Raw genomic sequence first — 11,731 nt, forward strand, 5'->3', positions numbered from 1 at the left:
AATAAAAAGAGAAGAAAAATCTGGTACAAAGTGTCTTTTATTCTGTGTAAAGAAATTGTAATTTCTTGAAGTAAAACAGAACACTGGATGATTTGTTCCATATCACATTTCTGTTGCTAAGGCCTGTACAGGATGTAGCTAGTGTAGCTTTTCTATACCACTTTGGAGCAACATTTGTTTCGACTGACACTGTATTAACATCTTATCTAAAAATAATGGGTTTCCATAGTAAAGCATTTAACTATAGTCAGCTGTTGCCCTTTCTTCTAAAATGCATTCAGGTAAGTATAGATCTTATATAGGATTCAAAATCTGATATGCCAGGTCTTGGCGACATGTGATGTTCATCAGAGGCTATTTAAAAGAGAAGTCTGTCTTTACTACACCCATGGCCTTGTTTGGTCTTACATGTGCATCAGTGACATTCTGCTAAAGCTAAGTATATTGCTGCACGTCATTGTGTGAATTAAAAATATGAGGTCGAATACAGCCACGGAATGCTGGCAATTTCTGTTCTTTTTCACTGTTTACAGGAAGTGTATTTATGTTGTACTCCTTGCTTCTGATATCAAAGACGTAACTACAAGTTAATGATTTACGCCAGGATCAGTAGCTCAAAAGTAATGACGATGTGACTTAGGCAGAAACAGGAATTTAAGGACTGAAGGGACAGAGGCACAACTGCTCCTCAAAGGAGAACAGCAGTGTAGTGCCACTGGCTGCTGCAAGTTGCCTACTGGGCTAGGATGTTGCTTATGCTTTCTGAAGAGGCATGGCCTAGCTCAGAAGTGAGAAAAGTAAAAATGTGCCAACAGAAATACAGACATCCGACATGCTCCAGCGTAAGGTGGCCCAGCACATACATAATACTTGTTTTCTCTACCCACTGATTTCTGAAAATTGTAATTGTTAAGAAACAGAAATAATAGCTGTCACTTGGAGCTACAAGGTCTCAAGAACATGATAGATCTTAGCTCTGCACAGTGCAGGCACATACGGGGAAAAACTTGTGTCCCACAAATCTCAGCTTCACAACTCTAAGCTGTGCTACTGGCCCTTTCTCCAGCATTCCTGCGCAGTTGTACTGTGCTCTGTAACTCCTCTTGTAAAGTTGAGTTAATAGAATAGCTCAGTTGGAAGAGACCTACAATGATCATCTCGTCCAGCTTAGTTTACTTCAAAAGTTCCCACAAGCACAGAAGATTATCTTGACAAAGAGGGAATGCAGACAGAGGACATGAACAGCCCTTGATAAGGCTTGTTTTAATAAAATAGTGCTTGAGAGTTTGGATGGCTTGTCCAAGCTGCTGGAGATTGTAGTTGTAGTGCCCCAGTGAGGTTCTCATCAAGGACAGACGTAAGACCAGCCTCTGGCCTTCTCTGCTTTTTTAGTAAAAATACCCAAACAAACCAAAAAAGTACTCAGAGCTGGTCCTCCCTGAACCTCCATTGGTTGAAATTGAGTCAGTTGTGTGCTATATACTATTTATTTGTTCATTAGCATTATTGAAGCCATGTGCCACTTCATGTTTTTGTCCAGCTGACCAAGGAGCTGTCATCAGCATAAAACTCTCCTATCCTTAATGTATTACATGCCAGTACAGCAACACTGGGCTCCCCTAATGTTATTTTCAAGAGCAAGCATGCTGTGGATTGGGAAGAGGAATGCAGTGGAGGAAGGGACTCACCTTATGGCCGGGTACTTGACTGCAAATGCAGAGCCAAGAAACTTGAACATGCACTCAGGAGCCTGGAATCGCAAAAGCTGGTGTCCACAGGAGCATGATGTCCCCCCTGACAATATTTTTTGCATTAAGTGATGGTAACAAGGAAATATGCTGTAGCACTGCATTAATGATCATATCTCCCACCCTACGTCGGACAGATTTTGTTTTCCGAAGCTGCCAAAGGAGCAAAAGATAGGCATTCATCTCCGTTTTTCCTCTTAGAAATGGTGCTGCATACTGCCATGGTGGACATCTCACTGCCTCTTTTGTCTTGGGTTAACATTGCTCTCTCTGAAGTCGGATTCATGTTGGACTCCACAGTTTCTATGGCACTGCAGCTGAACATTTGAATCAGGCACTTTCTGAACTAGAAAGTTGAAACAAAGTAGATCAATCAAAACACATAAGGAATTTTAAAATATCTCTATAAAGCAGTTTGCTAAAATTCTTGGAAATTATCTCCTGAGTCAGTTGGGAATATAAATAAACAGCCCCATAAAATATACTTGCTTGTGCCACCCTGAAGAACTCTAAAACTGAAAAATAATGACATTCTAAAAAGACCCAGACTAGTGGAAAATCTTATTCTAAAAAATTGTTTTGCTCTTCTGCTTGTTACCACATCTAATGGACATAATCGGTCATTTCTCCAGGCTCAAGAGTTGTTTTCATTTGTTAATACCCAGGTGTTCAAAGATGGTTTATTTCCATGCTGCTCATATCATGAGCAGGGTAAGACCAACATACAACTTGCATGCATTGCGAGATCAGGGTGCTTTCCATAGGATGTGAGACAAGCAATACCTCTCTGCAGGACTGAATAAATACATGTATTCATCACTTCTTATTCAACAGTCACTTTACTATTTTTCTTCTATTCACTTACATGCTTATACTCTGCTTGATGCCACCACTCTTAGTAGCTACACTCATGGCATAAATCTATTCAAGTTCATTGTCATGCCTGTTACCAGTGAATGCACATCACTCTGGTTCATCCCTTTGTCAATTCTTTTTCTCTGCATCCAGTCCTCTTCTCTCCCTCCAGAGGAGGAAGCTCCCAGTCCCACAGGCACATGCAATGCTTGTACCCTCCCTGTACATACAACCACAGATACTGTGTTTCCCCGACACAAATTCGAGCTATTGAAAACTTCCACCCCACCTCAAAATCAACTTACTGCTGTTGCATTCCTAAAGAATTATAAAAATGTACTGGGACAGTCTTGAAAACAGACTTTTCATACAGAAAACTAACTGATGTTCACTAAGGGCTGATTTTCCTGTGTAGTATCTAAACCTAATAATTATTAACATTCATATGTTAATAATGCACGGAGGCTGACACTATCTTCCAGTAAGTAGATATACAGTGATTTATTTTTTTTTTAGTTAGTTAACTAACATGTTGGTAGGTAGAAATAATTCATTATAAAGCAAGACAAAATAACAAAACATGACTGTTAAAGACACTTTGAGAGCATACAGTACCTGTTTGTTCATAAAGACATAAATAATTGGATTATAAACAGTAGCTGTTTTGGAAAAGAAAGCTGGAATAGCTGCCAGACAAGGATCCAGCTCAATGTAGGGGTATGCAGTGACTAGGATAGAAAAGGCGGCGTACGGCATCCAGCAGATTAGAAAGGCAATGATCATAACAACAACCATTCTAGTCACTTGTCTTTCAGGTTTCCTGGTAGTTCCCAGCCTGCCTTGTGTATCTGACACCTTTAAAGAAAAGACAGAAGATTCTAGAAAACAAACAACAAGGCCTCCAACCAATGAATGTAGTGAGCAGGCTAACAATTTGCCATGTTAGAAGGAAAAACCTACTCTTCTTGAGTATGACAGCACATGAGGATGCTGCTCCTGAACCACAGGGTGTCAATGTTACTGCTGAGGGACATGAATTACTGTATACTGTCATTAATAAATTTTCCTTTGCTTAAGTACCTTTATATTTTTATCATCAAAGTGATATCAAAAAGCCATTACTAGGGCAATCTTTGTGTAGAAATCTAATTGCAGTCAGGCACAACTGCAGCCTGTAGAGATGCTCCCACCTAACTTTAGCCAAGTCATGAGGAGTGAAGTGATGGCAAAGATTTGCTGTCCAGCCCCATGAAAATTAATCTAGCTCAGGTAACTTCATGGGTTGCTGCCGCAGCCCACCCCAAGGCAGTGCAGAAATACCTTTAAATTCAATCTGTGAGAAAAGTAATCCTAATGATTTTAGTCAAATCAGAGACAAGATTTGGCCTCTCTTTAGCATGCCAAGTAACAGAACAGACCCTGACAGAATGACCGACTGGCAGTATCCCATAACAGTAAGTTGTCACTAAAAATATGAAACAGAAATTAGGGCTACTTTTTTGGGTGATACGACTTGCAATACGTTGGTAACTTCAATGGAAGCACCTCGTCTTACAGCAGCTTTGGATCTACACAAAGCCCAACAAAGCCAGACTTCTTGGCTTACAGGAAAGCTGACTAGAGAACATTTTGTCTATACTGGTAGGAGCAGTATCCCCCTCTTCCCCTTTTCTGTTTTTTTTGTGAAATGCATTTGCTGCTGTTCTGACAAACCAGTTCATCCACAGCAAATAATAATGAACAGCATAATCCCATAACAGGCAAATATGAGAAGCAAATACACCTTTGAACCAGCCTTACAGCCAACCAGCTGTAATCTTAGCTACAAAACTGTCTTCTGTGCCAGAGGGCCCAAGTACAGCATTGTCTTTATGGCATCTTTTTACAAGCCTCAGCAGTCTCGTCTTGCAAATTCTCATTCAGGCCACTTCCAGGTGCTGGCATTAAGTCAAAGCTCTTGCCCTGGACCACAGACTTTTCACCGTCAGAAGTTTGGAAAGACAGGCTCATGGCTGCTGCAGTCAGCACCAGCAGAGGGGCAATAACTCAGGTGAGGTGGCTGAGCTGTCCCTGTCCCCCACCAGCAGCGGAGCCCCAGCCCAACCCCAAGGCTTCACACCCAGCTGGTCTCCCCAGCTGCCTCTTCCTGGTGTACCTGAGCCCTGGCCAGCCTCCAGCCACCACATCCACAGGGTGTGAAAGGCTCTGGCTAGCCTCTGGAGAAGCTTTCAGCCAGCCCCCACTCTACGCCTGCTGTTACGGCTACCCACAGGAACTGCAACAGTTTAGCTGCAGGTATGGTCGTGACTTCATTACTGAAACAGAAGGCCATCTTGGTGAGTCGTAAGCAGGGAGTGAGCCCGAATTCAAGCCCTTTCTGTTTCATGTAGCTGTTACAGACAACCAGGTGTGCAATATGGGGTGCAAAAGGCAGCATTCTGCTGCGGGTCTGTGACCTCCTTGCCAGGGGTGAAGCTTAGACCAGACTAAGCAACCAGCAGCATCCTGGAGAGTCTGTCAGGCTCTGTGGTGCTTTATGACCTTCACCAGAAGAGCATCTGTATCTACTGACACAGTGGGATTGGGGCATTCAGCAGGAATGCTCTCCCTCTTCCCTCACTGATCGTGCAAGCAGCTCAGACAGAGATGTTGGGACAGAGACTATGTGATGTCAAACAATGTCTTCCTGGGAAGCATCCTTGTTTTGGTTCTGATGACTTAGTGAAACAACACAGTTATGTATAATGTTAGCTTACGTGGGAAGTGACTAATGACATAATTCTGCATGGCTCTAGAAAAAACTAGTTCCAGGTCTTGCAATAGTACATGCTAATAAAGTAATAATTTTTGGTGTAATATGGCCTTTTAGCTTTCCACAGTAACATTAGAACTGAGTGGAGACATTTTCCCTAATAACCCTTGCATCGTACTGAGATAATTTAACACATTTAGTGTTTACAGAGACACAGAAACAGCTCCTGGGGAGGAAGGTGTCCTTACCTCTGTACAAAGTTGTAATTCATGTCATTTTTTAAACAAAAATAAACAATAATAACAATGAATTGTCATAATGCCTACAAGCTCTTAGGTATTAGGTGTTAGGTGCTGAGCAAAGCTAAGATATCCCCTGCCAATATATGACATTGCTATAGCATTTTTTCATATACACTGCATCTACATAGAGAGCAGCCCAGCCTCCCTTTCAGCAGAAGCACAGGCACCTTGAGGAAGGGACACAATCTCCAGGATTGTGCTTTTGACTGTGTCATGCTTGTCTCATATCAGCCTGGCCTTTCTCATGTATGGCTTTTCATGGATGGCAGTAAGTCCTTTCTCTTTAAGTCTGAGAACACAAAACTGATAAGGAACCATGTACTGATGCTTTATCTTGCAAACAAAGAAATACTGCCATAATAATTTATCTCCATTGTAAAAAATTGATTAGAGCTTTTCCTAAAGATTCATTTATTTCACTACTTCTGCAGTTGTAGTGAAAGCTACTATTGGCATTGTAAAGCTGGGGACACAGGGACTGAGGGACTAGCAGACTTCACTGAGACAAAACAATGCCACTCAGGACCAAGTCTGTCGTGTGGCAAACATGGGAGACAAAATCCAGGAAGAGGGTTGGTTGGGAACCTCAATACCCCAGTTCTGGTGCCTAGGTCTCTCTCTGTTCACCATAGTCAGATTTTTAAAAATTAGCTTAGTTGTGAGACATAGCCTTATGGCAATTCATTATATATTTACAGAATATATTGCAGGCAGTTGGCTTTTTCTACACCAGACTGTGCTTTAAGCTGTTTTAAATAACAGAGACCAACTCAGATGGTTACATCTCTGTAAAGGCCCACAAAAGCCAAAGGCAAGGACTGGCACAAGCCAGGTGGCTACAGCTAAATCATTTGTGATGAGGTGCTCAGAGGCCACCCCAGTGTCTGCTGGCTGTGCGGTCTGCGGAGTCACTGAGCTGCCAGGGGAGTGTGAAACACACAACTTACTGAAAAGTGTGATTTTTAAAAATAATATTGCTATTCTTTCTGGGAAATGGAGAGAGGAGTGAGAAAGGCAGCTTAGCAAGATCACACCAGGCTCCAGGCCAACGCTACAACCCACTGCATGGCACAAATCAGTCTTCTAGAAGGCATTCTGACTTGACACAAATGGCAAGATGGACCATTCACTGGCGTCTGCTGTGACTGAGGTGACATCTTCCTTCATTGCCTCCCTCGTTCCTCATCTCACTTGCTTTGTTTTGAAGTTGCAGCCTCTTAACGTGTCCCAGAGGGAGGAAATGACCCCTTTTGTGCACCTCCTGAAGCATCTGAGTAGCACATTAGCCACTGCTCTGGCAGGACCCATCGCAGTGCTGGGTGCTTGGCAAGTGGTCTCTTTTCCTCCCTGCTCTGGTGGGTTAACATCCCTCCCGTTCATGCCAGGCCACCCATGGGCTCTCCCTCCCAGGGACAGCCTCTGGAGGTGGCTCTTTCCCATCCCCGCAGAGCAGGACCCATGACCTGACCACCAGTCCACTGGGAGGGACACCTGCCACCCACCGCATGTTCCCACACTGCGTGTACCCCAGGCAGGAGCGGAAGCCCCATGGGGTGGCTGTCCTCCTGCTCCCAAGCCAAGTGGCAGAGCTCTTTCCCTAAGGACCGCATCGCCGTCCCAGGCAGCAGTGAGAGGGCTGCAGCTGCAGCCAGGAGGTCTGGCCACCCTGCTCTCTCTCTTCATTTCATTTCATTTCCTCTGCAGGTAGGTTAGGACAGGGGGAAATAAAATACTAATAAAAGTTCTGGATATTCAGAATAACAGAATCATAGTTTTACAATTATTTTAGGAGAGTCTGAGTCATCAACAAGGATTTTCTTCAAGCAACTCCCTATCTTGTAATTCATGTCCCCCACTTGCACCAGCAGGCACCGTGCTGCCTCACCATGAGTGCCGTGAGCAGCAATGCACCTGTACTGCAATTTACATTCAAACTGGGAAACTTCTCGTGTTTCATGCTGAAACTAACTCCTCCCTAAATGCATCCTGGACAAAATCAAGAAAAATCCATTTAGGGGAATCACAACGTCACCTGAGGTACACATGTTTCAATATGTGTTTTCCAATGACAAAATAAAATAATTTTTGCCTTTCCCTTCTACTGTGTAATGACACAGAATAAATAAAAGCATTTGAAGATTCCAAATACTTTAAAAACATCAGTAATCTAAAGAAATTTACTGAATTTATTACTGAAGCAATAAGACAAGGCAGCTTTGCAGTAAATAGAAATAACATTGTCCCAGAAAGGACTTTTCTTATTCTACTGAACTTCTTTTTCACTTTTTACAGTTTCTCTTTTGGTTCAGGTCAACACAATCATTAAATAAAATTCAAACGCATTTCTCAAGTCTTTTAAATGTTCCTGGTCAATCTAATATTTTATTTACCAAACAGCATTACATTATTTAAAAATGCTACATCTTATTCTGCATGTAAGTGTTACAGAGTATTGGCCAGAACTCTTAAAATTTACAAATACTATCATTTCAAGCTGAATTGTGATTTACCTGGTTTGAGCCTTAACAAACATCACTGAATTGAAGTACAACTGTAAATAAACTGATACTGGGTCATCACTCAGTTTCTTTAATTATGAGGCAGACATTCTTTAATTTGTATGATGTTTGGCTAATGAGATGCACTGATAAGTGATGCAAACTGCACACTTTAGGAAATAATTTCTAACCATAGCATGAATTTCTGTGTGTAAGGATGATAACTGAGTGACTTTGTTGGTGGAAATTTGATCTGCTTATGTCTGATCTTTACAGAAAATGGAACACAAAATGCTCCAAATATTTCATACACACACATTTTAAGTTTGCTTATAAATGCTTCTTCTTACCTTTCGCAACAGTTTTCCATAGGATACCAAAATCACGAATAAAGGCACTATGAAACAGGTGGTGAAGAATGCAATAATGTATGTACGGTCAGTATAAGCTCCTGAGTACCTGTATAAAACAGAAAATACATTGTGTGTGTATTACTAATATGTGTTCTTATTATTTTCTTGAAGTATTAATTTTGCTCTTCAGAGCTGCCACTAGTATTTTTGTCAACTGTTTTTTTTCAAAGTGCTCGTTTACAACTCTGGTCATACCACCAGAGCGAGCCCTGGGCCATCTCCCTGGCCATGGGCTAGGACAGGATCCTACGACCATAGGCACAGTATCATAGAACTGTGGGACAATTCAGGTGGGAGGGAACATGAAGTCCAACCTCCTGTTCAGAGTCGAGTCATCTATGGGCTCAGACCTGGTTGTCCAGTCTTCTGAAAGATGTGTCTCTTTGCCCTCTGAATCCTGACAAACAGCACAAGGTATAGATAGGATGTTATTTTCATTAGAGATGGAAGCTCCTTCCTTTAGAAATTCTTTTTTTAAAATCTGTTCTTGGCAAATTTTGCCCAGTTTTGTTACAGCTTTCTTCATATCCATTCTTGCAGAGATGCACATCATCTTTAAACCTTTCCTTTACATTCCTGCCCCTGAGATGCCCTGAGCTGCAAGTTTCATTTCTTTACCATACTCTGCAAGAGTGGCCTTACCAGTTAGGCTCACAAGTAGTTCCAATCTTACTGGTGGTGTAACTGCTCCAACCCATCGTTGGTGGAATGGTCCAAATGAAGGAAAAGGTCCACACAAAGGCAATACCTAGGGCTGCATGCTTCCCCCTTAAGCGCATATTTCCCAGTGGGCGGCAGATCACAATGTACCGCTCAAAAGCCAACAGAGCAAGAGACCAGAGAGCAACAATGCCTATAGTAAGAAAACACAGCATCAAAAATTGGGTAGATTCACTGAAAAGCAAACACCATCTCACATCACAGAATTATTTAGGTTGAAAAGTATCTCTGGAGGTCATCTAGTTCAACATCCCACCACCCGACCCCCCAAACACGGTCCATTCAATAGGTTGTCCAGGACCAAGTCCAGGCGGGTTTTGAGTATCTTCACAGACAGAGACTTCACAACCACTCTGGGCAGCCTGTTCCAGTGTTTGACCACCCACCACTTCAGGCACCTCTTCCATCAGCTCAAGTTATGAAAGGATAAGCAATCTATGTGCATTATTCCAGTGTCTATTAAAAGCACAAGATTTTCATATTTGTCTAGTTTGGCAGTCTACAGTACAATGACTACAAAACCAAGCAGGCAATCAGGCCATTTAACTGATGATGACTTCCTTTTTTTCGTTCAGTTCTACTCTGAAAAGCTGTAAATTTGCAAATTTTGTAAATACAAAAATGTACCTTCCAAATCAACAAATTAAGATACATCTTCAAAACACTGTCTTTGCAAGAAATGTCATATTTCAGGCTGTCTTTAAACTACAGACAGCTGCCACAACAACAAATTATCAGTTTATTAGGCACATATCATGGGGTTAGCCAACAAAATCTTAAAGTAGCCTGATCCTTCTCCATGGGACATGGCTTACATGCCACAAACTGATTTAGTAGCATTGTCCCTCACTGACATTCCCTCTGCGTAGCTTAACCAGGCTGAGTGCAACGAGGGAGTCTTTTTCAGGCTGAGGTTCAGCAGTGTGTTTGATTTAGAGCAGTGACACGAGTTAGAAGGCTGTCTTTACTGTGCAGCTTCTGGAACAGGAAGAGGGAGGCAGGAATGAATGCCTATCTCAGGTAAGTAAACATCTCATTTTAAACTTATTTCCCATTTATTCTGCAGAGATATATTTACTCAGGGAACTCTGGTATGGATTTTCCCCTTTAGAGTACTTCTAATACTTCTTGTTTAGTTAGTAAAACAAAGCCAAGCCAAAGAATCACAAAAAAATGCAGGTGTGCGGAGTGCCTGTTACAGGTCACGGATCCCCAGAAGCACAGCAGGGTAACTAACACAGGATGTTTCTGTGTCCTGATATTTTCCACAGCTTAAGAGCAGCCACTCACTCTTTCTCTCTCTGTCTTACCTATCCATATAGGCACACACCTCAATACAAACCTTGAGAATAGTTACACATAGTGATTTTTTTCCTGACACCGTTTTACCAAAAACTCCACAACGGTCTTATTCTATTAGCAAGCTTTTTCTCATTATATTAAACATATTTGATGATCAGCATACATGCAACAAGTCACTGATATATGGCAGAGATAGTGATATATGTTATTCACTCACACATGAGATCCACCACAGAATATATGTAACTGGGGAAAGAAGCAGTGAGCTCAAAGGCATGCAAAGTCAGAGACTTGGGAAGCTGCAAGATAGCTAGCAGAATACATCGAAGGAAGCTAAAGGAAAATAACATATCATTACAAATAAAATCAAGCTTACCAAAAAAAGTGACAGCAAATCCTTCCAGTACACAAGCCCAGTATCCCATATAAAAATAACCTTTTAGATTCGTTAAAAAGCTGATGGTGCCACCAGTCAGTGAGACCAGGAAATCAGCCACTGACAAATTTACTATAACATAATTGATAGGTTGTCTCAATTGCTTGAACTTAAAAGTTACCAGGATTACAGCCAGGTTCTCAACAAGCGACAGGCAGGTCACCACCACCATTACTGCTGCCAGAAGCCTGAAGTGCCAGGGCTGGACGGAGTCCAAGGGATGATGGAAGGGATTCCACCTGGCAGGACCAGAGGAACTGAACAACAGCGACTCATTTTCAGGTGCTCTGAATGCATCCATTGTTTATCTCTCACTAGCAAAAATAATACTGTATAATACTGGAGTCTCTCATCTGTAAATAATAGTCAGGATTAAAAGGACAAATCTGTTGTCTCCAACAGAAGCATGAAAAAACTCTCCATGCTTCTGCTTTCCAGGAATAGTCCCAGAAACAAAGTTTTGGTCAGAGGAAAGTTTAGTGCTCTGCAGTGAATGTGGGAACAGGGATGAGAGAGAAAATCGCTTAAAGCAACTTCTGCCCCTCCTGCCGGTAGCCGCCGGCCCCTCCCCGGCTGCCGCGGTGTCTTCTTCACCTGCAGCAAAAGCAGCCCCCAAGCTGCGAATTTCCTCCTGCCGCAGCAAACAGCAGCGCTGAAACACCCCCCCGACCGCTCTTGCTCCGTGCAGAAAAATGAAGCTTTTGC

General features: G+C 42.3%; 1 protein-coding gene across 1 annotated transcript; it reads right to left on the reverse strand.

Moving 5' to 3' along the window:
- Positions 1-4: 4 nt before the first annotated feature.
- Positions 5-11,327, reverse strand: LOC101924946 (opsin-VA-like). Its single transcript, XM_027784689.2, has 5 exons — positions 10,967-11,327; positions 9,211-9,421; positions 8,501-8,614; positions 3,219-3,462; positions 5-2,094 (listed from the first exon to the last, which is right to left on the reverse strand). The coding sequence occupies exons 1-5, from the start codon at positions 11,325-11,327 to the stop codon at positions 1,873-1,875; spliced, it is 1,152 nt and encodes a 383-aa protein (XP_027640490.1). The 3' UTR covers positions 5-1,872.
- Positions 11,328-11,731: the final 404 nt, after the last annotated feature.

Source organism: Falco peregrinus, chromosome 1 (assembly GCF_023634155.1).
Source record: "Falco peregrinus isolate bFalPer1 chromosome 1, bFalPer1.pri, whole genome shotgun sequence".
NCBI lineage: Eukaryota > Metazoa > Chordata > Aves > Falconiformes > Falconidae > Falco > Falco peregrinus.

Coding starts and splice junctions, on each gene's coding strand:
- LOC101924946 (XM_027784689.2), bottom strand. CDS start 11,327: ATGGATGCATTCAGAGCACCTGAAAATGAGTCGCTGTTGTTCAGTTCC. Junction 8,615..9,210: donor ACTACTTGTGAGCCTAACTG/GTAAGGCCACTC, acceptor TGTTTTATACAG/GTACTCAGGAGCTTATACTG. Junction 3,463..8,500: donor AAACTGTTGCGAAAGGTAAG/AAGAAGCATTTA, acceptor TGTCTTTTCTTT/AAAGGTGTCAGATACACAAG.